Source organism: Peromyscus californicus, unplaced genomic scaffold (assembly GCF_007827085.1).
Source record: "Peromyscus californicus insignis strain IS unplaced genomic scaffold, ASM782708v3 Scaffold_7__1_contigs__length_154581171, whole genome shotgun sequence".
NCBI lineage: Eukaryota > Metazoa > Chordata > Mammalia > Rodentia > Cricetidae > Peromyscus > Peromyscus californicus.
Genome location: NW_026294595.1, coordinates 3943341 through 3971241, shown reverse-complemented (window position 1 = coordinate 3971241; position 27901 = coordinate 3943341). Strand labels below are relative to the sequence as shown.

Below are 27901 nucleotides of genomic sequence, written 5' to 3'. Positions count from 1 at the left end.
ACTGATGCACAGTACTAGTGCATCAGTAGTACTAGATGAGTACTAGTTCCCACCAGAGCGGTTCCTCCCCAGTGAAAGAAGGGACAACATCAGAGAAGCAGACCCGCACAAGCTCTGGTGGGTTAAAAATTAACAAATCCACTCTGCCCAGTGCTAGCACACTGATGTTGCAGGAATGACAATCTGCTCCTCTAACATCAGCTTTATTACATGGCAGTTACACATGTAATTTGGCCCCACGTGCAGTAAAGGGAGAACACTATTAACCACCAATGTGCTGGCCTCAAAGATGCATTATACAGGGATGGGACTGCAGCTCAATTAGTTTTATGAGCTACACAGACCTCACCATACACTAAAGCACAATGCTGCAATAAAACCTTGACAGTTCATACCCAAATATTCATCTGAAGAAAATCTTTACAGCTCAAAAATAATGCAACTACGTTCAGTTTAATCTAGATACAGGTACTTTATTTACAAATATTTAGATAATAGCATTTTGTTACATCAAATGAAGAGTACAGCAGTCTGAATAAATCCTTCTGTCACAGAAACAATCAAGACCCACGGTAACTGAGAGTCAGGGCATTGTACCTAAAGAAGCCAAAGTCTTTAGTTTGTGATTGCTACCACCTTCTATCCCGACGGGTGATTTGTTTTGTTTTTGTAGATATATACACACACCAGCAGGTCATGGTCCCTGGGCAAATCCCTTGTGATACAACAGTTTAAGCAAATGGATCGCTCTAAGTCTTTAACAGAATATACCAATCGACTCCAGGAATCCTTGAAGTTAAACAAAGACAAAAGGTGAATCCACAAAGAAACCAAACCCTATTTTCTGCACATTCCAGTTTTGGCTTTTATTTAACATCGACTATACAAAACTCCGGAACTACCACATGTTTATAGTCCAGAAGATGTACTTTACATTAGTGTCTGGTAAAGGGATTTAAAATGTGAATGTTAAACACAGCATTGAGCTGAGAGCATTTTATGTGACTTGCTTGGGCTTCCCTGCCTGCACTTCCAATGACCTCTTGATTCCTAGCCACTTTCAACTCTGCTAGAAACCAACCAAGAGTGAAGAACTGAGTAAAGCAGATGCCGTCTAAAGGTTGGTTTCTCTTGCAAGGTGTTCTTTTTGTGGCCAGACCACCCAGTGCAGAGCACTAACTTACTTCATGTCAGCATTCCCTCTTACTAAACAGTTTCCACTAACAAGACATAAAATAGCCCCTCATCCTATGAACACAAGGGATTGTATTAAATTATTTCACCATAGTGTTAAAAATGCACAATTTAAAATCCCTTAACAGCAGACCTGTGGTTCTGGCTATCTGGTCCAGAAGTTGACCATTCCAAGATAAAGGTATAAAAGCTTAAAATGTGCAATACTAGACCCAGCCTTCTTCCTTTTTCTATACAGTAAGGCAAGAATGCAGCCTGTAACACAAAATGTTTACAAAAAGAAAAGCAGGTTAGCACATTGTTGATTACACAAGAACAGTTAAGAAAATCGGCAGGTAAGCCACAGTGCAAAGATGGAATAGAATCCGCTAGTGTTTCCGCTGATGCCAGGAGCTCCTTTCAGCATTATGTCTGTCCCCACACACTGCCAGCACCAAGGAGTGGAGCCAGTATTACTTGTGAAACTGCAGTTGTGTCTATTTCCTCGTGTGAAATGGAAGAGAGTAACATGGTCACATATAGATCACACTGTACAAACTGGTATTTTATACTGTTCCAATGCCAGTAATCAATTTATTTTCTTCATTAAAATAATATACACAGAAGGTATTGTTAGTTTAGGTTCCTTCAAATTTTATACATATTTACTTTCTGTTAAAGAGAAAAGGATAAAATGATGTGAAAAAAAGATAAAGCTATTAATTAAGCACAAGAAAAGATAAATGGGTATTTTTTTTCCCTGTGCAAGGCTAAGACAGAAGCAAACCTCATCAAGAAAAATGCCACCCCTACAACAGGGAATTTATCCAACAAAAAACAAAAGCAGTTGCAGACCCCCTTTTCTTTACCACTGGAAGTCATTTCATAGCAATGAACTTTCTGGCTACAACAGACATACTTGAACAGTTTAAAGATGCGAGGGAGAAGGCTGAAGAGATCAAATTTAAACCGTACAGTGAGTGAGACAAAGCCTCGCCAGAGGGAAGGTAAAAATCGAGTCCGCGTCAGTGCTCAGTTGAAATCCTATATTGTAACAAACCTATCACAAGGACAATCAAAGGGGGAAGTCTAGATTTACCATGCAGGAGAGATTATTACTCTACTTGCCTTTGATAACCTGATTACATCTAGTTGTTTAGCAGTTTAGTATTGTTAAACTGTTTTTACAAGAGTTGTTTTTTCTTTTTTCAATTAAACCCAGTAAGATGTACAGAAGACAAGGAGGCAGTAAAAAGTACTGCTTCCAACAGACAGATGTGAAAGGTCAATGAAGGGCCAGAGCAAAGGGGTCACTAGCAGCCACAGCCTTCTCTCTGGGGCTGGGGTTCACTGGTTAGCCGTCCTCCCTGCGGGGCTGAGGGTTTGTGTTGTACACCAGACTCGGCAGCATTCAGATCCAGGCTTCCGTCCTGAATGTTCTGATAGATTTTCTTGGCAGCCTCAAGAAAAGCATCTTCTACATTCTCTCCCCTAAGAGACAATCAACAACTTTATTCACAACCCACAGCTTTCTAGAAAACATAAGGCATTTACACTGACCTTCTGCTAACCTTTAGTGAACCGCCATGAAGTCTTCCACTTAGCCACTGTCATCTAATAAGAGATTACCAAAAACTGAGCTAAGAGAACAGTGTGGAAAATGGCTTTGGTGGTGAGCACACAACACAGTACTGAGCTATTCTAAGCTCATTTGCATATTTAGTCGTCTACTCCTGCAGTGCTATACTAGCATATTACATGACAACTGGGATGGCCACTTAAGATGAGAGCACGTTCTCACCAAACATACTGCTGACAGGATCCCAGGCTTTCCACTCTATAAACAGCCATGTGGAAACAATGCTATTTTTATCATAAAATGGACGGTGACACAGTCGTGCTTAATCATGGTCACACTTCAGTTCTCTTGGGACTGACAGCAGAGGTTAAGTAAACACAAAGAGGTTGGTCTGCCCTTCCTGGTGTGATACAGGAAGAACTATGGCAGTGCTGGGATCAATGCAGGGACTCCAAGGATGATCAGAAATGGTCTCTGGGTCTCATCAGCCACTGAGTATGTCCTTGAATCATTCCTTAAAGTGATCACAAGTGCTGGGTGAGCATGTTGGCCAACCTCAGTTGTGAAAGTCAAACACTTGTGAAATGTAAGCAGTTTCATTTATTAACCCGGGTTACCAACAGGCACAGTAAGGTACAACCCTCTAAGTAAAGAACTTCACATCCTCTCGCAATGTGAAAAACAAGCATCTGCCATCTGCTTACTGCTCTTCCTGCCATGACACTGCATACCCTCGCTGTACGGTACAATTCACATGCATGTCTACAGAGGCCATCCACTTACACAGCACATGGTTCTACTCAGAACCTGCATCTAACTGAAAACATGATCTACATTTTAGCCATACTTACGTTTTTGCACTTGCTTCAAGGAACAATAAGCCTAAAAATAAAATTCAGACTATAATTAGGACATTGCAGACTGCCAAGAGCACTCTTCAGTCACATGTGACAAGGCTCCCCCCGCAACTGTCAGTACTCCTGCCACAGTACTTAGGAAGAAGCACTCGTCTGAGGGGCAGGGGCAGACCTGTACTTGTCATTCAGTAGCTGCACTACTACTAACATGCATCATGGAAACAAACACTGATTTCCTCATTGAGAGTTCTAAACAGTCCACATTAAAAAAAAGAAAAAACGCCGGGCGGTGGTGGCGCACGCCTTTAATCCCAGCACTCGGGAGGCAGAGCCAGGCGGATCTCTGTGAGTTCGAGGCCAGCCTGGGCTACCAAGTGAGTTCCAGGAGAGGCGCAAAGCTACACAGAGAAACCCTGTCTCGAAAAACCAAAAAAAAAAAAAAAAAAAAAGAAAAAACTATCCAGTAACTTGTATGATCAAAATCACCTTTCCTTTAATACTTTCCCAAGGATGAACATTGTCTTAAACCTACCATTTTCTTCAGCAAACTGTTTGGCTTCTTCATAGGTAACATCTCTCTGTGCTTCCAAATCTGCTTTATTTCCTATGAGAATTATTACCTAGTTTGTGAACAAAAGAAAAGATAACTTAGAACAAAAATAACAATTAAAATTCTCAAATACAAAAGTCTTGACTGTAGAAAAAGGCGCCCTAAGTACCCTGGACTGCAGACCCATAAAGGTCTGCACTAGGAAGGACTCTGGCAGCAAACTAGGCCAGGGCTTGACAAACTGCTGTAAAGAGAAAAGGCATATTTTCAGGTTTGTGTTCTCCAACAGCTTTTGTTGAACATTGGTGGAGTGTTTTGTTTTGTTTTGTTTTTTGATTTTTCGAAACAAGAGTTTCTCTGTGTAACAGCCCTGGCTGTCCTGAAACTTGCTCTGTAGACCAAGCTAGCCTCAAACTCACAGAGATCCACCTGCCTCTGCCTCCTGAATACTGGGGTTAAAGGTGTGCGTCACCACCACCCAGCCTTGAATATTGTTTTTATTGTTGTTACAGATCCCTTAAAAATAGAAAAGCAAACCATTCAAAGATAAGCTATTAAGTGAATATGGCCCACAAGTCAGTTTGCTCATACCTGGTCTAGGCCAAAAAATGTTAGTAAGAATGTCCTAGAATTAATTATAAAAGTATCACAAACATGAACATTCCCTGGAGAAGGTTTGTGGCTTTCAGATTCTCAAAAGATTCTGGGACCCAGAGGAAGCTTAAAGACCACTAGTTCAATTCTTTGCAGAGAACAATAATTATCTTCCCTTAAATGCAATTATGGCAAAGAGAGTTGGCAAAAAGGGCATTAGAACCCTAAGAGAAGGCAAGCTGTAACCTAGAGACAATACTGTCCTAGCTGACACTATCCCAGGAGAGGTAGAAACTTCTAGCAACTCATCACCAATGTTTGTGTCTGTGTGTGTAAAAGCTGGGAATGGGGTACATATGCAACAGGTTAAAATGCTGGATAAAATATCACACCCTATTGTCTACTTTGGAGTCACCTATACAAGTAAAATTCTGTTAAAATTAAAGACAATAAAGGTAGCCTTGGGAAACAAAGGGTTCTGGGGTTAGGAATCAATGATTTCAACAAAAGGGGGCTTCTCAACATTTTTTTCTACATAAAATTTGTGCTTGGCTCTTTCTTCCACTTTCAAATGTCTGGGGTCCAGTGAACTAATCTTTCCTGAGTATCAATCATTTCCATACAAGTTAACTTGTACAACAAAGAACATCCTTTAAAGAGCCAGTGACTACTGAAAAGGGAAAATAATGCTCATATACAGTTCATAGTCACTGAACAATAAAAAATCAATTAAAAAAAAAATCAAGCCTCGTATAGGGCCATTATAAGACAGGTACCTGGAGTGTGGGCAGAGCACTGACCTAGAAGGCACAGAGCTCTGGCTCTAATCCCCAGCACTCCACCCCACCAGCACCCTCCTCAAGAAGAAGTGTGTTTTCTTCTTTCCTCTTTCCCAACTACATGTCAACCTGCAGACTTCACTGCCCGTCTGAGAGGCTGTAGTTGGCTAACAACAAAGAGCATAAAAGACTTAACAACCACAAGAAATGCATCATTTTTATTTCAAAACCAAAGGCAATTTCATAGAAAACAATAGTTTGAACTGGGCTTCCAGACATTTTTCTTCTTTTGAAGATATGGTTAGATTTTAAAGGGTATAAATTGAAACGACGTGTCTCACTACATTTCCATGGACCCTCTACAATGAATTTTGTAATGAATTTTGAACAGTTTACTTGGGAAAAAAAACAACTAGACTTGGCAAACTATAATCATGATGTATGATGCACCTTTACCAGTACTCTTCAATGGCTACAACTTATGGAGCCACAGTATACTCGGAAAACTGACAGTGGTGCAATTGCAACCCTCAGACTCTTGTGTGTTGTGGCTGTATCCACGAGTGGTTCTGTGCAGTGTCACCACAGTTACATGGTGTCACCACAATCAGGGCACAGAACTATCACATCATCACCAAGAAACTGTTCTGTGCTGTTTCTTCAGCTATATCACCCACCCACCCCATCACTAACGAATCCCTGGCCACCACTAATTTGTTCTCCATCTATCTACAATGCTGTCACTTTGAAATATGTCAATGGACTCACAGAATATTTAGACTTTTAAGACTTTTTTCTCATATTTTTCTCATACGTCATTAGAGCAGATACTGTTATCACAATTCCTTCCTCTGTGTGCCCAAGGGGTATTCTACAGTGTGGATGCACCAAACTGTTTGCTGTTCACCTGTCTGTGGGCAGTGGGACTGCTTTCAGTTCTTAGTATCACAGAAAATGTTGTACATTTATCCAAAGGTCTGTATACACAGCAAGAGTGAGTTTAGTATGAATGGAAATGAAAGCCTTAGACTCGACACAAATGGGCCTCTTACCACTCGTCTACATATTGATTGGCCCAGGCCTCTGCCAGATGCAGGAGGTACAGAGAGAAGTGAGAGACCTGACCTCTCAAGTTCCTGCAACACCCTCCAGGGACCCTCTGACACCCCTGATGCCTGCAAAGCTGGTTTCTCCAGAAGGTCCTGCCCGACCTGCTCACTGGCAATGCACCAGTCAATGCATTTCTAATTCATCTTTCAGGTGGATTTGAGACTTGTCTGTAAACCTGAAAGTTCTCTCTCTGCTAGACAATAACCCCTTGAGGACCAGAAACAAATGTCTATCTTTGCATGCTGTGGAGTCTAGCATAGTAGCTGTCCTTTAACTTCTCACTGTCTTCTCAGTCTGATTAAGAAGTTATAATTACTTAAAGTAAGTGGAATACTTAACTTTCAATTGACATTTTATTCAGATAATTAAGATTCACATGCAATTATAAAAAAAAAAAACATAAGAGAGCCCTTGCCCAGTTTCTTCCAATGGCAGTATTTCACAAACTTAATGCAAATGCTTCTTAAATTATAATTTCAGATTAAAACATCTCCACCTGAGAGTGCCACTTCATTCGTAGCTTTTTTTTTTCAGATCCAAACATAACAAGTATAATAAAATGGAAAAGTTGGAAACAACCAGAACTGAAAAAAATTTTCTTCAATGAGCTTAAGAATAAAATAAAGGTCTTTAATCCCAGCACTCAGGAGGCAGAGGCAGACAGATCTCTGTGAGTTTGAGGCCAGCCTGGTCTACAGAGTGAGTTCCAGGACAGCCAGGGCTGTTACACAGAGAAACCCTGCCTGCCTCAAATAAATAAATAAATAAACAAACAAACAAACAAGAAAGAAAGAGAGAGAGAAATATACTTGGGGCTCCGGACATGGACATAGTTTCATGGCAGATCATCTGCTTAGCATACATGAGGCCTGGATCTCTAGCACCACATAAAATATGAATGAATGAGGGAATGGTCTCTTATTTATAGTACCCAAATAACAAAAGCTCACCAGTAAAAAAAGGCTTGCTTGTTTGGGTTGACTGATTTTAAATTTCTTATACAGTGAGGTGGTGACTTACAGTGTTTGGATTGGTGAGATTCCTTGCATCTGTCAACCAGCTGCTTAAGTGGTTATATGTACTTCTTCTGTAAAAATTAAAATTAAAATTACAATTGCCATTTATACAGAAAAAAGAAGACAGCCAGATATGATGTGTTGCACACTTGTAATCCCAGCAATTAAAAAGCAGGGGCAAGGCAGAAGTGACCTGAGTTCAAGGCCATCATGGCCATAAATGAATTCCAGATCAGCCTGTACTACAGTGAGACCTTGTCTCAAAAGACATGCAAGCAAACACTCGACTTTAATTGGAAGATCCAACTACAAGTATTTCTACTTTGACCAGATAGTTACTCCAAAGAATGACTGTAAAATAGAACCAACATAATTCTAAAATAATCTAGCCAAACTTTGTTTTGCTTTTTGAAACAAGGTTATATGTAGTCTAAGCCATCTTCCCTCTCCTAGATAGCCAACTTTATCTCAATCCTCTCATGTCCTGGATTACAGGTGTGTGCCATCATACCTGGCCACAAACTCGTTATTTTTAAGTAGTCAATATCCAGCTATACTAACACTAACACAAGTATTTAAAAGCATATACATAAACACACCGATATACAAGCAAGGAACATACAAAATTGAGAATCATGACTTGCAATTTAGTCAAAACTAACATTCCTTGAAATCATCCAGATTTTTCAATCACAAAATGGAAAAAAATACCAAAATGTTTAGCCAAAAATATACTCAGGGAAAAAATATTTCTGTATCTACCTTCAAATTATAATTTTTCAGGCAGAAATAAAAGATAGTCATACTAAATTAGTACATAATTCATCTTTCCCAAATTGTCCTTTTCCTTTCTTTTTTCAGATAGTGTTTCCCAGCTGGCTTCCAACTTGTGATCCACCTGCCTCTACCTCCTAAATGCTAGAATTACAGGCATGTAGGCACCATGCCCAGTATACTAATTGGGAGTAAGCCAATACACAGATCAAAAAACTGCCTTTAAAACGGCATTTAACACATTCATCTAGAAATTCAGGCCCTCAGCCACCAGAATGTTAATTTACACTTCATAACTCTTATTTACATCAGTTAAATAATCTGCAGATTCAGACTGCAACATTCTTCTACTTCATCTGAGCAAGTTTAAAAAGCAGTGTCAGCCAAGCAGTGGTGGCACACACCTTTAATCCCAGCACTCAGGAGGCAGAGGCAGGCAGATCTCTGTGAGTTCAAGGCCAGCCTGATCTACAGAGTGAGTTCCAAAACAGTCAGGGATACACAGTGGAACTGTCTCGAAAAAACAAAAAAAAACAAAAAAAAAAAAAAAAAACAAACAAAAAAAAGGACCGTATCACCTGGACTAGTTCAGTTGGCCCTACCACAGTGAATAAATCCAAACACAGACGGCCTCTGGATTAGGCCGTCAGCACTCTACTTCTTCACTTCAGAATCCATGCACTGAGGTATTAACTGCATCCTGGCTGTTTGGCAAAACAACCAACAGGATAAGCTTCACTGTCAATTTAGGAAAGTGCCTTGTAACAGTCACTGCTAATGCTAAAGCTGAAAGGTATAATTAAAGCAGGAACTTCTAAGTTGCAAAATGTCAAGGATCAATAGAAAAAAATTGGTAGAAAATAGTGTCATGACTCTACTTACCAACCTATGACTATGAATTGTCAAAAGTCACCTATAACCCTAACACTTAAAATTTCACTTTTCAGTAAATTATATTGAGATACAATAAATGACCATAAACCCTTTAAAAATACAATTTACTTTTAGTATCACCACTATCAAATTCTAGAACATTCACAGAACCCCAAAAGAAAACTCTAGTGCTCAATACCTGCCTATGCCCTTACAATCTTCTTCTTGCCTCTGAGTTTGCCTATTCTAGATAAATACAGAATCACAAGGGGCCTTTTACACTTCCATAGAGCATGTACCAGGCATCCTTTATATACAGCTCAGAAGAGCTCACTGTGTGGATACAGCACCTGATGTGTGCCCATTCCTTCAGCTGATGGACAGTTCTGCTGTTCCATATCAAGTGCTTTAGGATCACTTGAATACACATCAATTTTACCATAGTATTACTATACTTAAAAAATACGTTTAAAAGGAGAACAAACTGCATCTTAAGCATAATGTATGGGATTTTTAATCATGTTAAGTCTTCAGGAATGCAGCAATAATTCACAATGAGGCAGTTCTGCACAACAGCAGGTTCTTACAGTCTCCCCACAAGACCATTTATTGATCATGTTACCAACTAACCTGTAGAGTGAAGAGAATTAAGGCTTGTTTTACTGTTTTCTGATAATTTACTGAGGCTTTCTGTACTATAATTACAATTGGTCCCTATCAGTATTCTAAGGTAGCATTTTCAAGAATGTCAAAAGTCAACAAAGTTACACAACAAGGGATTCCTTTACAGTAAAGGTCTCAGAGTCTTCATATGCTCAGGTACTCTTTGACTCTTCAAGATGAAATGGCATAAAACTTTTTCCCAGATGGAACAATCTCCAGCTGTCATTTGGTCCCACTCACTTGTCTCTACCTCCTTAGGAGGGACTCTTCATTCTTAGGGGTGCTTTTGACTGGCACCACGCATCATCATGAAAGGCAACCAGTTCATTTTTAACTTACAGCAGACAACTGTTCAGGTCTAGGAAGTGTCAGTTTCCTATGTGCTCCAGAGTCAAACCTTTATATATATTCCTGTGTTGTGACTTCACGTCAAATGCTCTCAGTTTCCAGAAATAGCCATGGTGTCACAACTGAATCCTGGTACAGTGCTTAGGTCACTTCAACACATGGTAGAAAATGAATGGAGTAAATATCATACATAAACCATTACCTAAAAGTCAGAAAAGTCCTATCTATCAAAAAAGAACACAGGATCTGTGTTCCAGTCTATCATGCTTCCATAACAAAACTAAATATTTCACTCCTCACTTGGCCTCATTGCAGATGGTGTCAATTTTAACACAGAGACTGAATATAGCAATTCCTCCATGCTGACTTGCCTTCCCTGAGGTCAGTTTCATATAAAGCCACCTCTCTGCAGACAGCTGATGCTGCTTCTCAGACTGTGTTCTTCTCTCAGTCCCCCCATTATCTCCATGGTCTTTACTTCAGGTAAAGAAAATCAGCATGTTATTTAAGTTTTTCACAGCTTTAGAGGAGAACCCATAAAACCCAAATAAATTACTTAGTCATCTGATTACAAACTAAAGAAAGCCTAAATCTGTAAGAAAGAAACCATACTGGCCAAAGTGGAGGTCTACTCCCAAGTGTGACATCATCTTACCTGGTGATGTCATACACCATGAGTGCGCCCGCAGCTCCTCTGTAGTAGCTCCGTGTAACAGCTCTGAACCGTTCCTGTCCTGCTGTATCCCAAATCTGCAGTTTGATTTTTTGGCCACTAACTTCAATTATTCTTGTACCAAATTCAACACCAATTGTGTGAGGACAGTCAGCCATAACTATTGGAGAAATGAAAATATCCAAATTTCAGAAAACTTTTGTGGTAAGCGGCACAAAAATGCCATAATCCCAATTATATTTAGCTTATCAATTACAACATATGGCCTCTTTCTCCACCATAAGATAAAAACTGCACTCTAAATCTCAGCCAGTCATAAAAACAGAAAGAATTCTATTAAGTATTCCAAAACTACTAATTACTGTGAGTAAATTATATATACAGTGCAAAAAAAAAGTTTCTTATAATAATACATTTTGAGGGTGGGGAGCTAGAGAGATGTCACAGTGGTTAAGAACATTTGCTGTCCTTTCAGAGGACCGGAGTCTAGTTCCCTGCATCACCTACACTAAACAACTCACAAATGATCCAACACTCTCTTCTGGTCTCTGTGGTTACCAGTTATGGCACACACATACATACATACGAACACGCACACATGCATGCATGTGTATACACCCACATAAATAAAAAAACGTTTAAAGGATACATTTAAAGTAGAATAAAAATGAGGTTATTTAAATTTAACATTCTACACACTTTTAAAAATAAATTCTAGGGCTGGAGAGATGGCTCAGTGGTTAAGAGCACTGGCTGCTCTTCCAGAGGTCCTGGGTTCAATTCCCAGCAACCACATGGTGGCTCACAACCATCTGTAATGAGATCTGGTGCCCTCTTCTGGCCTGCAGGCATACATGCAGGCAGAACACTGTATACATAATAAATAAATCTTTAAAAAATAAATAAATAAAAATAAATTCTATATTTGTACTATCAGGAAATCAAAACAGTCTGCCATGGTGGTGCACATCTTTAATCCCAACACTCAGGAGACAAAGATAGGCAGATCTCTTTGAATTAGAGTACAGTTTGGTCTACAGAGTCTAGTCCAGGCCAGTCAGAGCAGAGCAAAACAATGAGACCCTGTCTTTAAAAATAAATAAAGATCAAAGCAAATCTAATCATACATCATGCATTTAACCAACATATAAACATGCTGGTAGTAATACTGCATTTTAGCTGTACCTATTAAAAAATTTATGGCACTTGGGGCCAGAGAGATGGCTCAGCAGTTAGAAGTTCAAACTGCTCTTGTAGACAAACCAAGTTTGTTTCTCAGCACCCACATCAAGATGGCTCACGACCACCTATAACTCACTCCCGCTCCAGAGGATCTGCTGTCTCTGCCCTCCAAGGCCACCTTCACATGCACATAACCCTACACACACACACACACACTCTCTGTCTCTCTCTCTCTCTCTCTCTCTCTCTCTCTCTCTCTCTCTCTCTCTCTCTCTCTAAATAAATAAATAAATAAATCTTTAAAATCAAACTTTAGAAAAAAAAATCATGGCACTTTCCCAAGTGTAAATATGAAGACAGGTTATTATCAAATACATAAAGTATACTGAAAATAACACATTTTAAAATGTAGAGAATGTGACAATAAAGTAAGCTACTTATCTTTTTTACCTTTTATATTGAACTTACATTTTTTTTCTGTAAATTGATGAAGCAAGCAAGACTTTCCTACTCCCATATCCCCTGTTTAAAAAAAGACAGTGTTTCAGGTGGCAATTTTATTTCTCAATTTTCACTCTTATAACCTATGTAGTAACTGCTGCACTGGACATAGTACACACATCCCAGGTGTCTGACCACTTGAAGCACCCGCATCTCCCTCCTTTATAATCAATTCAAAAGACAAACTGACTATCCTAACTTTTAGAAGGATAGAGTTTGGTTGTAAATTACTGTTTAGTAAATAGCCAACAAGTTGAACATGACTTGTGACAGAAAAATTAATGTAATGGGACTTTTTTAGTTTGAACTGCTTCCAGGTGGGTGCCCCAAGTACACCCCATTGGGCTATACAAATGAACTACCCCAAGGGCAAAGAGAAGGAAGTAAATTAAATTCTGGAAGCTTGGCTCATTATGTCTCCTGTTTTTCCTCTACATTACAGGAGATGCCATCTTACAAGGCTACACAAACTTGACATCAAAGCAAAAGACATGGGCCTTTTATACATGTATGGCTTGTTTAGTCTCTGTTTTCCAAACTGAAGGCCAAGCCAGACCCACAGCCGGGCAGGTTCGTAGTTCTACCACCAGCGCACAACCCACCCAGCACCTGGGCTCTCGCCTCTTATTCCAGAAACATTCATAGATAAACAGCATTAAGCCAATTAGAGCAAAGTCTAGACATGTAAAGGAGACAAAAAACACTCTGATTCTGAATCAAACAGTGTTCTCTACCAACTGGAATACAAGGGGACTTGAAAATTTATGACATTGGGTTATTTCAGCACTAGCAGGAAATTAATTTCACCTCCAACACTAACAAGTTTGGAGGCAGCCCTAAAGAACAATCACCATCATTTCACTAGTGCCCAAAGAGAGACTAGAGAAATACCCAGGGTCATGATACAAAAGGCATATTTATTTTCATTAAAAAGCTTTACTTCTGAAGTCAGAAAATCATATACTTCTGCAGCAGTATGTTTAAGTACTGGTGTGTAAGTGTTTCATGTTTTAACTTTCTTTGGAGGACAAGCATACAAGTTTAATAAACTTACCAATAATAATATACTTAAAGATGTAAGAGTAGTTGTATGGTGCAGTTGCCATGGTGGCACTAAAAACAAAGAAAACTATGTTACTTCAGAAAAAAGTACACCCAAGTTATCTAAACCTATTACTGCTGTCCTTTCAAAAGGCAGATACATTGCAAACATACATTCATCCACACATCTTTTAAATATGTTACACATATTAAGAAAGCACACTGACTACACAAAATTTTGATTCAAGTCAGTAAAATTCCCAAACCGATCACAAATTCTCTCTTGAATAAATGTTACTTAAATATTCTCATGTTATCCACAAAAATATGAAAAAAAAAATGTGTTCCAAAATACTCCAAAAGTTTCACTTTAGAAAATATCCAAAAACATATATTCTGGAAAATTTTCAAAGAAGAGAATCTTTATAAGTCAAACATCACTAAACAGTTCCTTCTCCCTGCTAACTAATCAAATAAGTTATTGCATCAAAAGTAACCACTAACATAAATACAAAATAACTTTCGTCCTCTACTTTAAATCAATACTTAGCAAAGAGTCTAAAGTCTAAAGAAAGAACAAGCATGTAATCCAAATCAAATGGATGCCAAAATTAGATCAAATCCCTTGAAGTTGTTGTTCCTATAGACTTTTAAAAAGGGAACATTACTGGCAATTTCACATAGCTCAACTCAATACATTATTTAATTATTAAAAACACATGAAGTGCCTTCTGTATACCATTCTAGGAGTTGAGAAATAATGCTATAAAACTACATTCACACTTATGAAATGCAAAAGCTTATACATTAAGATAATTCCAAAGATCACAGCTTACTCCTTAGTCCTCAGGTAGACTTAACCTTAAAAATTTAATTTCTTTTCTACTTGTAATAACTTTTAATCTCAAAGGCACAATGGCACGCACATTAGTCCCAGCTGATACTCAGGAGGATTATTTGAATCCAGGCTTTTGAGGTCAATCCTGGACAATAAAGAAACCTATATCTCAAGAACAAAAATCTTCCCAAATAACTCATGTAAGTGCCTTAATGTATCTAACACTATGCTAGGTTCTAGAGAAACACATTCTAATACCAATAATAACATCTAAATTTATTTTTTCAGCCAAGCAAAGACAAAAATCATACTTATGAGACTTATTAACTGTTCAAAATGTTTGCTTTCTAGAGTTTTAATGAATATTTTGTGACTCATTTAAACTTTATCCTGTATTTCAAATAAAATTTCAACATAATCAAATTAAACCTACCGGAAGAACATCTGCAATAGGTAAATAATCAAGGAACAGAAATCCTTAAATGCAGAAAAGTAAAGAGCACCTAACATGATACATGGTCGTCTCTGCTGTCCAGACAACACTCAACACAAGTTCATACCTTGCTCCCAATCCACAAAGCATGTTGGGACACGTTTATAATCAGTCCTCCATATCATAGAAAACTCCCTTAACCAGTTCTTTCAGGAGGAGTTTTTCTAGTTAGATTAGCCGGGAACCTAAACACTAACTTTTACCCCATTTCCAGATGCTACTGGGACTCAAGCTTTAAAATGAACTTGGCCTTAACCCGGGTGGTGGCACAGGCCTTTAATGTCAGCACTCAGAAAGAAGAGGCAGGCAGATACCTCAGTTAAAGGCCAGTCTACTCTACAGAATGATTCCAGGACAGCCAAGGATACATAGAGAAACAAAGCAAAACAAACAAAAAAACGGTTGGCCTCAAGGTTAAACCTTGATCTAAATTATTTACCAGATCTCTGAACCAGCTACTAATTACGAGGGGACCCCAAATGAATGAATTTTCAAGGTTATTAAATTCTTAATTTCTTTTCTGTATGGAAACAGTACATTCTTTCCCTCTAATGTTTTTAATTCCTAACATTCCTTTCCAAAGCAATCATTTGGTCACCTCTGAATTAGCTTCTCTTGCACTCTTCCCCTTGATATTTCTATCTTCTTCCCCTCTTCTGACTAAAATTTTACATTCATACTTGACTTCCTTCTATTTTATTATGTTAAAATCCAGCACTAAGGAGACAGAGGCAGGCAGATCTCTGAGTTTGATGCCAGCCTATTCTACATAGTGAGTTCAGGACAGCTGGGCCTATGCAGAGAAGCTATGTCTCAAATAGATTGATGAAGGGATGGAGACAGATAGATAGATAGATTAAAAAAAATTATAGGGCCTGTGGTATACCTTAGTGTTGAATGCATGATTAGCATGCACAAGGCCCTGGCTTCAAGCCCCAGCACACAACACCCAGGAATTATGGCATTTAAACAGTGCCAAAGCCAACTAACTTCAAGTGTTCTAGGAGCAATCATGAAACTGTAACTCAATTCTAGTTGGGCAATTTGTGTACATGCTGGCTGTCACACATAGCATTCTCTAAATATCAACTGAAATGATGAATTTTGAGAATGTTTGAGAAATAATAAACATTAATATAGTAGTTTTCCAAATAAATAATCACTATTTCAGAATGAACACCAAAGCTTTGTTTCTTCTTCACCACAATCATTTTTCGGCTCAGGTTTCTTTTACAATTACAAATAAAAAGCCTAAAGGCAGAAGCACAGAAACAGTGCTGGGCATGTACCTCAAATGAGAGTGTCTGACTAGCATAAACAAGACCCAGTGGCACAGGCCTATAAATCCACCACTCAGGTAGAAAAGAGAGTCAGGTCAGAAGGTCAAGATCATCCTCAGCTACATAATGAACCTGAGGATAGCCTGAGCTACATGAGACATTGTCTCAAAAAAAAAAAAAAAACAGCAACAACAAATAACACTAACTTTATTCATTTCTGTAGACAAAGGCAGAAAACTTCTTATTCAAAAATCAGAAACTGGTAAACTTTAAATAATCCCATAGTTTGTTTATTCAGTCAAAGTCATGTATTTACAGCAGAGCTACATGCAGGGGGCTACACTGACCACTGCTCAGACAAAGGCTTTCTCAACCTCACCTCTTGAACATAAAACATGCTACTGATTAAGTGAACAAAATATTTTTGTCTAGCTTTGAAAAGAGGAAAAACTTCCTGTTATTTAAGGGCAAGTTTGCTTTAAAAGCTCAAAGGTCAAAGGCAGAGGGGTGAGGATATGAACAAGAACTGTTCTAGTTCACGCTGAAAGCGCAAGTCCACTCAACGCTACAATTTCCACTCATTTAAAAAAGAAAAGCTTGGCAATATTCTAGAACTTGTGTCATTAAAATGCATTTTCTTCCCGTTTTATTTTGTGAAACAGGGTCTCATATCATCCAAGCTTGCCTGGGACTCACTTCAACATCCATTTATAATTCTCCTGCCTCAGTCTTCCAAGTACTATGACTACAGGAAATGCCACCCTTGGTTTCATTTTTTTTTTTTAAATAAAAATTATTTGGATAAAGCTGACATTAAGATCTCCTTTTGATGCCTTTGGTTTTTTTAAAGAAAAACAGAGAATGCTGCCTTTCCAACAACAAGCACCATTAAACATGTGATGACCAATATGTAAACTACACAATTACCAGAGTTTCCATTTATGGGGCACTTAATAATTACCAGGCAATGCTCTTAAGTGTGACTTCATCTTTACTGCTGTCCTTATAAAACAGCTACTAGTATCCTCATTTTACAAATGAGGAAATGATCTCAAGAAGAAAGTAGTATGTCTAGCTCAGGCAGTTTGGGACAAGTCTCTACTGTATCCAGCACTGTTAACAACAGAAATTCCCTTTTAAAAACAGCACCACCCTACCTCCTCCAGGTGATTATGTACCAGGAAGCACGATGCTTTAAGGTACAGACCTTCATTCCTTTGCTTGTAATGTAACACTCTGAATAAGAAATATTAAATAAGTACATTTGGAGTATGCACAGATTTAAGAAACTACAACTACAGATAATCAGTAATATTGATTTATTATTTATCTACTGTTAACACTGAGAAGGAAGACTTCAGAATAAATTATACAATGATCTGTTACATTTCCATATACTAATTCTTTTTCTTTTTCTTTCTTTCTTTTTTTTTTTTTTTTGGTTTTTTGAGACAGGGTTTCTCTGTGTAGCTTTGTGCCTTTCCTGGAACTCGCTTTGGAGACCAGGCTGGCCTCGAACTCACAGAGATCCGCCTGCCTCTGCCTCCCGAGTGCTGGGATTAAAGGCGTGCGCCACCACCGCCCGGCCTCCATATACTAATTCTTAATTCCCACAACTCTGTAAAGCTATTATTTTCTTGGAGAAATTGAAGAACTTGAGATTTGGAGAAATTCACTACTTTGGCCAATGTTCTAAAGTTAGTAAATAGCAGACCAAGAACTTGAGCCCAGAGGTATGACTCCAAAGAGCATGATGTTCTCTACTAACGTATTGAAGATGTGCAAAAGTGGACACATAACTGTCCTTGGCTATCAAAAGAAATCTTCACAAAATGCCCCATAAGCACTGGTAATTGTTGCACTTACATATTCAAGTAGCCACTTTTAAATATTAAGCATGCTTAATGTTGCATTAACAAAGGATTTCTCAATTTTATCTCAATATAAAACATAACTATATTAAGGAGATATGGAAGCTTTATTTGAAAATGGAATATACTGCCAGGCAGTGGTGGCACACACCTTTAATCCCAGTACTCAGGAAGCAAAGGCAAGTGGATCTCTGAGTTTGAGGCCAGTCTGGTCTACATAGTGAGTTCCAGGACAGCCAGGACTATAGAGAAACCTTGTCTTGAGAAAATAAAAACAAAACAAAAAAACACCCAGATGAAATATACCAATGCATTAAAACATGCAACATAGTTGGATGGTGGTGGCAACTACCTGTCTGGACAAACAAAAAACAAACATGCAGCATGTTCTTTTCACTTAATGAAATCATATATATTCCCGAGTCAATACATTTATAGCTAAATGGTTACCAAACATGTATTACATGTTAGTCATTGTTGTGCCAAACAAAATCAGATCCCTTCCCAAGTTATATAAATGACTAATTTTTTAAAAATTTATTCTATGAATATGAACATTTTGCCTGCATGTATAGTATGTGCACCACCCGAATGTCTGGTGGGCACAGAGATCGAGAAGGGTGTCAGATTCCTTAAAAATGGAGTTATGGATGGTTGTGAGCCGCCATGTGGGTGCTGGGACTGGAACCTGGCTCATCTGCAAGAGCAGCAAGTGCTTTTATCTACTGAGATGTCTCTCTTCGCCCCCAAATGACTAGTTTTAAAGGTGCTGGGATAGACCTCAGAGTAAAAAAACAAAGCACCCAATAATAAAGGGCATTTGTCGGGCTTCTATTTGAACTCCTTATGTCATTCACTGTTCTATAGCTATTGTAGTCTATCCCTCAGGTCACTACACAATCTTCACACAACTAATTCTACAGCAGGGGAAAAGCAGTCCACTAAATATGCTGGTGATCTAAAGTCTTTACTATCACTCTCTGGTTTTAGGTTTTTATTTATGCATTTTGTTACTGGAGACAAGACTACTTTTGTGATTCCAACACCAACAATATGAAAACACCTAGTATCTACTAAGCACAAACCACTACAAAAGGTTTTAACAATAATCAAAAAAAGGAGTAACATTGTTTCTGCCTTCAAGGAACTCAAGAATGGATGCATTCTTGCTAGAAGCCCCTAAAGTGGAATGTTACTCAACTTGTCAGCCAGGTGGACATAAAACTTCCATAGTTAATCTAATAATCTAATCAAATGGTCCATTTCCTTTCCATAATAGTATTACAACCTCTGAAAACAACCTGTCCATTTCTAAGACTAACTTTTCACAAGTCATTTAAGGATACACTTTTGTGTGAATTAATGTAAATAAATTTTTAAAAATACCTGATTGCTTAAAAATGTCCAAAAAGACAAAACTTTCCCACTAATGATAGTATGCTATGAATAAGAAATAAAGTACTCCAATTCTGCACCCTCTTTTCCCTAAAAGTACTTAACCAAAAACCTATGAAACCTGCATTTGAAAGGATTATAAGAGTAAAAATGTGGGCTGGAGAGATGGCTCAATGGTTAAGAGCACTGGCTGCTCTTCCAGAGGTCCTGAGTTCAATTCCCAGCAACCACATGGTGGCTCACAATCATCTGTAATGAGATCTGGCACCCCCTTCTGGCATGCAGGCAGAACACTGTATACATAATAAATAAATCTTTAAAAAAAAAAAAAAAAGTAAAAAATGTTACTGATGATGTGTCTGAGAATCAGCTGAGTATGGGAGGAGCTGTGTATAGCTAGAATAAAACTATTTACTGCAGACACTGGGTAATATGATATTAATGCTCATTAAACTGATATTCAATATACTGCTTTACTTCATAAACTTTAAAAAGTTTGAAAAACAGTATCTCAAGCAGGCAGTGGTGGCACACGCCTTTAGTCCCAGCACTCGGGAGGCAGAGCCAGGTGGATCTCTGTGAGATCCAGGACAGGCATCAAAACTATACAGAGAAACCCTGTCTCGGAAAAAAAGGAAAAAGAAAAGAAAATGAAGTACAGCATCTCTTATATATGATCTAGTACTATGGATTGTCTCCAGCCACAGCTTTTTTCACAGCTATTTGTTTTGTGTGTATGTGTGTGCACATGTGCACACATGTGGATGTCAGAGGATAACAAGCAGGGATCCATTCTCTCCTTCCACTACATGGGTTCTGGAATCCACCTCAGGTTGTCAAGCTTGGCAGCAAGAGCCTTTACCTGCTGAGCCATCTTACCAGCCCCATGTTGCTAACATTTTTAATAACATAAACATCTCAATAGCTTAGTTTTAACATTTTTATCTTACGTGTCTTGCTAAGAGTATGCAAATACAGTACCTATAAAACTGGCAAGAAATTTCCAAGCTCTTTTGCAAAGTTGAAGTTTACAAGTATAAAATTTAACATGAAAAATAGAAAGCAAATTTAAAAAAAAAAAATAGCCTTAATTCCAAGAAATTTTCAGTAGCTTTAGAATCTAAGGTTTTTACATTTTTACAATAAATCCACTTACTGAGTGCCTAATATAAATCAGCTACTTCATAAAACAAATCTCTAATCCTACAAATTCACTTTACAAATAAGGAAACCAGGTCAGAAGTGACATAGTGATGGTTATATACTACTAAATGGACAGGTAGTATTAAACCCAGGGTCCACTCCAAAGCATACTCCTTTCATTCAACAGATCATTAAACACTCATTATATGCCTAGCAATATCAGAGGCACTGAGGCACTTACATGCCAAACAAGGTATTAAGAGCTTTCTTTAAATCCTATTTAATCCTTGAAATAACTCTGAATTGTGGGCATGATTATTCCCTTTACAGATAAGGACACTGAATCTGGGGGGTTAGCCTATCTGGTTAGGGTCAATTAAATAACTAGGAACTGGCAGTTTGGTTTGGGCGATTTTACATGGTCATGCCTGAGGACGCGTAAGTTAAGGTTTTGGAGTCTCGATGCCTTGGGTTCCTATTCCGGTCTGCCACTTCCTAGTTACAGCGAATTCCCGAGAAAAACTGTTGAAAGGAAGGGAGAAAAGGGAGCTTGGATTATCGTGGGGTCAAACTTGTCCTCAGTGATCACATTTACATAAAGGGCAGTTAGAACAACATGCCATGAACAGTAAACTTTCCAAGTTTCTAACCCTTGGCTGTGCAGCCACCAAGAACACAGCCTTCTTCACAAATGAAGAGGAAATCCAACTCCACCTCTCCTCCAATGAGCATCTGCCAGTGTAACAGCTGACACGATAGATTTTGGGTGTTATCTGATATCACCGGGAGCAAATTAGAGGAAAAACAGAATTGAGTTGCCACTACTCTGAAACGGTCACGTCTTGTATGTTCAACCCTCGTTGAACGTAGTGTAGTACAAAATATACCAGCCAGTGTGGGGAGAAGCCAGTTTGTGTGTGCTGTCATTACTCAGCTACATGACAACTTCTGGCCTCAGTCCGTCCCCCGCCCCTTATAAAAAATGCGGAAAACTCTCAAAAGGCACTCGAAGCAAGGTATGTGTGAAGACACCTAAACCCGTGCCTGGCACACAGAGCAGTGCAAACTCTCGAAGCAACCCCATTCCACCTGCTTTTCTCAAATGCTCAAGATGCCCAAAACTTTTTTCCTTCCCTTTTTCTCGATGCTGTGGAGGCCCTACCCCGTGCCGGCTGGCCAGGGACTTTACAGGGGCTCACAGGACCTCGCCACCAGTCCCACGACCCTATCCCCGCCGGGGCTCCAGACCCGTGCCCACAAGGACACGGGAGCCAGTCCGAGGTGCCGAAGCGCTGCTCTTTGTACGGAGGGTGAGATGAGGCCTGTGGGGTGGGACTGCCACCACGGGCTCGTGGGTGGCAGGACGGCGACACGCGTGGGGAAACACTGCGGGAGTGGTCTGAAGCCGCGGGCAAAGGCGGCGAGCCCCGGGCCTGCGGAGGCCGCGGCTGTGTCCCGCAGGCCGGGCAGCGGTGGGCACACACCCTTCCCGCACGCCTCGGAGCGGGACTGCAGCCGGGGCGCACGAGCCGGCCTGGGTGGCGCGGGGACAGCTCGCCCCAGAGAGCGCTGTCAGGCCGGCGCCCTCCGCCGACCCACGGGCCGGCCGCGGCCTGCGGGGCCTGTCCGGGACGCCGCCCGCCTACCTCCCGGCTCGCCTCCGCCCCTCGGAAGGGCCGGGCCCGGAGGCCGGCGCCGGGCGGCCGCTGCGGAAGGCCTCGGTTACCTGGGGGGTTGCTGGTGGCTGGGCAGCTTTCCGGACGGGAGGGGGACGTCAGGACGAGGAAGCGGAGTGCGGACGCGGCGGGAGAGCGGCCGGGGTCGGTCGGCCGAGGCCCCAGCAGGAAGGCGGGCTGGCCTGGGGTTGCAGACGCTCGGGCGGCAGTCGCGGCGGCGGCGGCGGCGGCTCCTGCGGCTCCCTCAGGATCTTCCTCGGGCTGGCCCAAGATGGCGGCGCTCCCTGCACAGGGTTTCCTGTCACCCTCGCAATGGGCCGGACCACAAAAGAAGGGGGGTGGATGCGCGCGCAGCCGGCGGAGCCCGGAAGAGGATGGCGGAGACCGACCCGACGGCCACGCCCCTTCCTCAGGCCGCCCCTCTGGAGTCGACCCGCCCCGGCCGAGCCCCGCCCCACTGGCCCTCACGCCAGAAGCGGGCGGGGGAAGCGGTCTACGCAGGCGCAGTCGCGTGCCCTCGCCTCCCGGGGAAGTTACTGCGCAGGTTGGCGTGCTGTTTTCTAAGGGGTGCCAAGGTCCAGAAATGTCGCGTTTGGAGACCTAACTGTTTTTAATCCCCGTATCTGTTTCTCACTGGGCCGCTTCTGTACACTGGCTTCTGGGACACACACGTATTTGCTGCATTTATTCAACATTTACCAACCAGTTCGAGACCGGCGGGAGCGAGGCTGGCCAACACCCAGAGAGGCTTCTCCTTGTGCTATCAGAGGCTGACCAACCCACTTGTATTAATTAGGAGGTTTCTGCCTTGTTTCATCTTGGTCTCTCCTAACCTTGCTTGCAGACTCCTTGGACAGGAAGAGGGAAACACCACTCCCACCCTGCCAGACACCTCAGTGAAAGCAACAGTTTTACTTTCTTGGTGTTGTCTTTTTCACCTTGTAGATTTTTCACCTTGTAGAATGAACCCCGGGTCGAGGTTTATTACATTTACGTTTAATTTGTATTTTACCCTGCCCAATAATATATATTGAAACCCGTCCCAGCCCCCAAGAAAAAAACAGGAGGAAAAAATCAACTTCTTTGCCGAAGGCTTTGCTCTATGGTATTAATGTATCCATCCTTGTGTCTTGTGCTTAATGGGCCATTCTGGTAAGAGCATGGAAAACAGTGCTGAGGGCGATTTGAACTGTGGAGGCCCAGCTTAAGAAGTATCAGAGGGGAAGAATATTAGTAAGTGGCCTAGAGATCATTTTTGTGATATTTTGACAAAGAATATGGCTGCTTTCTGCCATTGTTGTAAAAATGTGCTGGAGGGTAAACTGAAGAGTTTTGGATTAATGACATTGGTAGAGGAGATTTCAAGACTGTCACTTGGTTACTAGCGGTCACTCTTATGTAAATCTACAGTGAAAAGGAGAAAGTGGGCAAAAAGAAATTCAGAATGAACAGTTTGAGGAGAAAAGGATCACCAGGAAACATAATGGAGCCAAGTCAAGGAGATAAAAAGTTTAAAGAAAAGCCTGATGCTAAATGGAATAAAGGGAATGGTCACCTCAGGGCAAGACTCCACTCACCTAGGCTTCCAACTTGTGAAAAGAAATTAAAAACTTAAGCAGTAAAGGAGACCATCAACAACGTTAGCTGATGCTAATGTGATTGAAAGAGAGGACCATGTTCCAGCCCCAGCAAGCAGCAGAACTTGGCAGTTTCAGCCACATAGTTCTGGCTTTAGAGTCAAGGATACAAGAAAGGGGCTGTGGAATCTCCCTCCACAGCTAAGGAAAGCAAGCCATTGAGGCCAGGCATGTGCCGGGGTGTTCCTGAATGGAGGCCAAGAGAGGCCATTGTGTGAAGCTGTAAAGGTGAAGCCTGGATTGTGTTGGAGACCCCAAGATGTTGAACATAACAGGGTTGTGGGATACCTGCCAAGGAGATCTACAGACATGTGGTGAGCCACTGTGTGCATTCTGGGAATGGAAACTGGTCCTCTGTAAGAACAACTAGTGCTCTTATCCTCTGAGCCATCTCTCTAGTCCCATTCTTATTTCTAAAACATCTCCATGAGTTCATTACTGTATCCACCACCTACTTTACAAATGAAAGGGTGTAATGTCATAAAGGGCTAAAGTCATGTAGGTGAAACTTTGCAGTGTTGAGACAGGAGCCTGGCAGGACATGACTTGAGAGTTCCTACTCTGAGCTCTACCCTGTACTTCCTCCTTGGTTGCCCTTGGAGATCCTGGACATTACTGGATCATTTTGAAGTAGCATTGAACAGAAACGTTGTGAATGAAGAATTCCAAGGTCACATGCTAAGCAAAGAAACTGCAGACCATTAAATAGTTATTTCTTGTAACAGACCCTAGAATTTCTAAAGTTAAGGCCCAATGTAACTGATTGCTGTATAATCGAGGGCTGTCTTGCCAAACATCTGTCTATGTAATGAAAGGTATACACACAATATTCATAGGGACATTGTAATGGCAAAGGACTAGAGACAAAAACAGAGAGCCATTACAGTAAATTATAGTACATCCATATTGTGGTATATTATGTAGCTCTTTAAAAGGCGACTCACTTATGTAATAGACACTGGGAGGCATCTTTTCTGTTGTCCTGGCACTACTGCCATGGCCAAACCTGAAAACAAAAGTCCTCAAAGAGTCTATAGTTTACATCCAAAGAGCCACCAGTGGCTGGAACATGAACCTTCTAGCAAAGGATTAAATATTCTTCAAGGTGTAGATCTTGTTCCGGGAACCTCCCATCCCCACTCCACTGCTTCTCAACCTATTCCCTTCTTCACAGATGCTACCCACAGACACATGCCATCGGCACTACTCAGTGAAAAGATGGACTGGAGAGATGAGGGGGACATCAGTCTCCATGGAAAACGCAGTGGTGAGGGGCCCCCCTTCCATTCTCTCCACATGGGACTCCTCTTCCCTTCTAGCATTAAGGAAGGGCTCCAAGTCATCAATGAAGACTAAGTGTGCCTTCATCAAGGGGGGTACTGACCATCCCAGGGCATCTGTTCAGGCAGCAGACTTAACTGATCTAGTCTGCCCAATTGCTGCTTGCACTAGAGGAGGGAGGGAGCCTAGCAGGGTCTTGTGGAATGGAGTGTAAGTGTAGAGAGAGAGCAACTTAAACTGTACCCCACTTCCCACTCCAGCAATGGGATGTCATCCGAGGGCTGAAGCATAAACAATGGAGCCTCCGGTCAGCTGGACAATACAGCAGATACATGAGGGTCACCAGCTCCCAGGGGAGGCATCTAGGACCCTTGGTACTTAATCATTGCCATACCCACATGGTCTTGTTTTACTTTTGTTTATGTATTCTTATTTTTCTTTTGTAAGGAAAAAGATATTTTTTTACTCTGTATCCCATTCCAGAACATAAACAATTAGAGTCATTTTCAGATCTATTGTGCTTATTAAACCAAATGAATGCATCTCCTTGTTATTAGTTTTATAGTCCTAATTTTGTTAGTTAATTTCCTGTGTTTTCAATTTTTGGTTCATAAGCTTATATTGAATTGCAGATTTTTTCTCCTCTCTCCCTTCTCCCTTCCCTCTCTCTCTTCTCCTCTCTCCCAGTCTTTCTCCCCCTTGTCTTTCACTCTTCTTTGGCTGATAGTGTTGGAGTTGGCACCAATCCAGAATCAGATATTAAAGTATCGCTGTCCCAATGCCTTAGAAGATACTGAAGATAATACCAGAATTAGTACAATTTGTAATCTGCATTGTATACCATATGCCAGTGCTACCTGATTAAAAACAAATACATTTTTAATGTGGTTCATTAACTCTCAGGGATACCAAATTAAGTAAAAACAAATAGCAAAAAAGAATAAAACAACAATAACAAAAATAACAATGAACACACACACACACACACACACACACACACACACACACACACACAAACCTAGTTCATCTAAAGAAGAAGTAAGTGGTGTGCTTCAAAATTTAGCCGACTGACAAGCAAGTTAAAATCAAATTCAGGGGACCCTTTAGTCTTTAACTGAATTGAAAAGAGATTCAGTTCAGTCAATGATCATAACTAATGGTGTGCTACATAAATACAACTGCTTTAAAAGTTGAAAAAGAAACATTCTATCCATTACCAAAGTGCTTTCCCATCTCCACATACTTTACGATGACTCTCAAAAATAAGATCCTCTGCAGCCATCGTATATGATAATGTGACATCTGAAAGATGTCCCATAACAAACAAGAGCACCACAGAAGATTAAAGATCACACTGAACATTTCTAAGAAAAACTCAAGCACTACAGCCTTAGTTTTTCTCTGACATCGATCGGGTCTGGACTTGGGACTGACAGCTGTTTTCTGGCTGACGACAGAAGTGGGTGATTTCAATGTAGAGTCATGTTCTGGGGGGAAAAACAAACAAACAGAGCTAACTTTAGACTAAGAGTTCACTCCGTGTGGCCAAATGAGCCACCTGTGACAGTCAGTGGAAACACATCTGCAGAAAAACAGACCCAGTTCTTTCATTGCACCTCACTCCGGAGAGGCACCACCTAGAAACAAGGAGAACAGATTGGCAGTTGAGGGTTTCTCTATTGCCTTGCACATTTAACTGAAAGTTTAAATGAAGATAAGGATGTAACTCACGGGCCAAGTGCTTGCCTAGCATGGATGAAGCTCTGAGTTCTATCTCCAGAATTGCAAAACAAGAAGAAAAAGAAGTTAGAAGTGTGTGTAGCATGGCACAAGCACCCCCTCTTCGCCCCCCTGATAACCCTGATGGAGCAAAGGTAGAAGCTGTGGAATATTCCTGTACACTGTGTGAATATGTCACTGTGGTTGGTTTAATAAAGAAGCAGACTGGCCAATAGCTGAACAGGATAAAGTTAGCAGGAGAGCCAAACTGAGAGAGACTGCTGGAAGGAGAAGGGCGGAGTCAGAGGAGTACCAGCAGATGCAGGAGAAGCAAGATGGGCATGCCCTACTGAGAAAAGGTACCAAGCCACGTGGCAAAGCATAGATAAGAGTTACGAGTTAATATAAAAAAAAAAAAAAAACTCTTATGTTTAAATGTAAGAGTTAGCTAGTAAGAAGCCTGAGCTATTGGCCGAGTATTTTTAATTAATATTAAGTCTCTGTGTTGGTTATTTGGGAACTGGTGGTCAAGAAACAAAAGTCTGCCTACAGGAAGTGTTGCCAGGAACACAGACAAATCTGCTTGAACATACAGTTAGCCAGCCGGTTTTGCTCACAGACAGACGCTGGTTCTGAGACAGCAGGCCTTGTTCCTAGCAGCCAAGCAAGCAGACTGAGCACCAGAATGCTAGAATTATTTTCCCCTGTCACTGGTACCCAGGATGCTGATGTGAGTGGGCGCCAGGTCACGTGGTGGGCTGTGGAAGGTAAGAGCCTTGAGCTTAGCCTGGCAGTGGTGGCACACACCTTTGATCTCAGGCAGAGGTAGGCAGATCTCTGGGAGTTTGAGGTCAG

At 40.8% G+C, this 27901-nt stretch overlaps 1 protein-coding gene across 1 annotated transcript; it reads right to left on the bottom strand.

Annotated features, from left to right (window-relative positions):
• Window positions 1-447: 447 nt before the first annotated feature.
• Window positions 448-22727, bottom strand: Rab14 (RAB14, member RAS oncogene family). Its single transcript, XM_052723775.1, has 8 exons — window positions 22460-22727; window positions 13727-13785; window positions 12640-12693; window positions 10972-11149; window positions 7663-7729; window positions 4142-4229; window positions 3604-3634; window positions 448-2664 (listed from the first exon to the last, which is right to left on the bottom strand). Exons 2-8 carry the CDS (start codon window positions 13776-13778, stop codon window positions 2487-2489), a joined length of 648 nt encoding a protein of 215 aa, XP_052579735.1. The 5' UTR covers window positions 13779-13785; window positions 22460-22727; the 3' UTR covers window positions 448-2486.
• Between the last annotated feature and the right edge of the window lie 5174 nt (window positions 22728-27901).

Coding starts and splice junctions, on each gene's coding strand:
- Rab14 (XM_052723775.1), bottom strand. CDS start 13,778: ATGGCAACTGCACCATACAACTACTCTTACATCTTTAAGTATATTATT. Junction 12,694..13,726: donor CTTTAAGTATATTATTATTG/GTAAGTTTATTA, acceptor TTTTTTAAACAG/GGGATATGGGAGTAGGAAAG. Junction 11,150..12,639: donor TCAATTTACAGAAAAAAAAT/GTAAGTTCAATA, acceptor TTTCTCCAATAG/TTATGGCTGACTGTCCTCAC.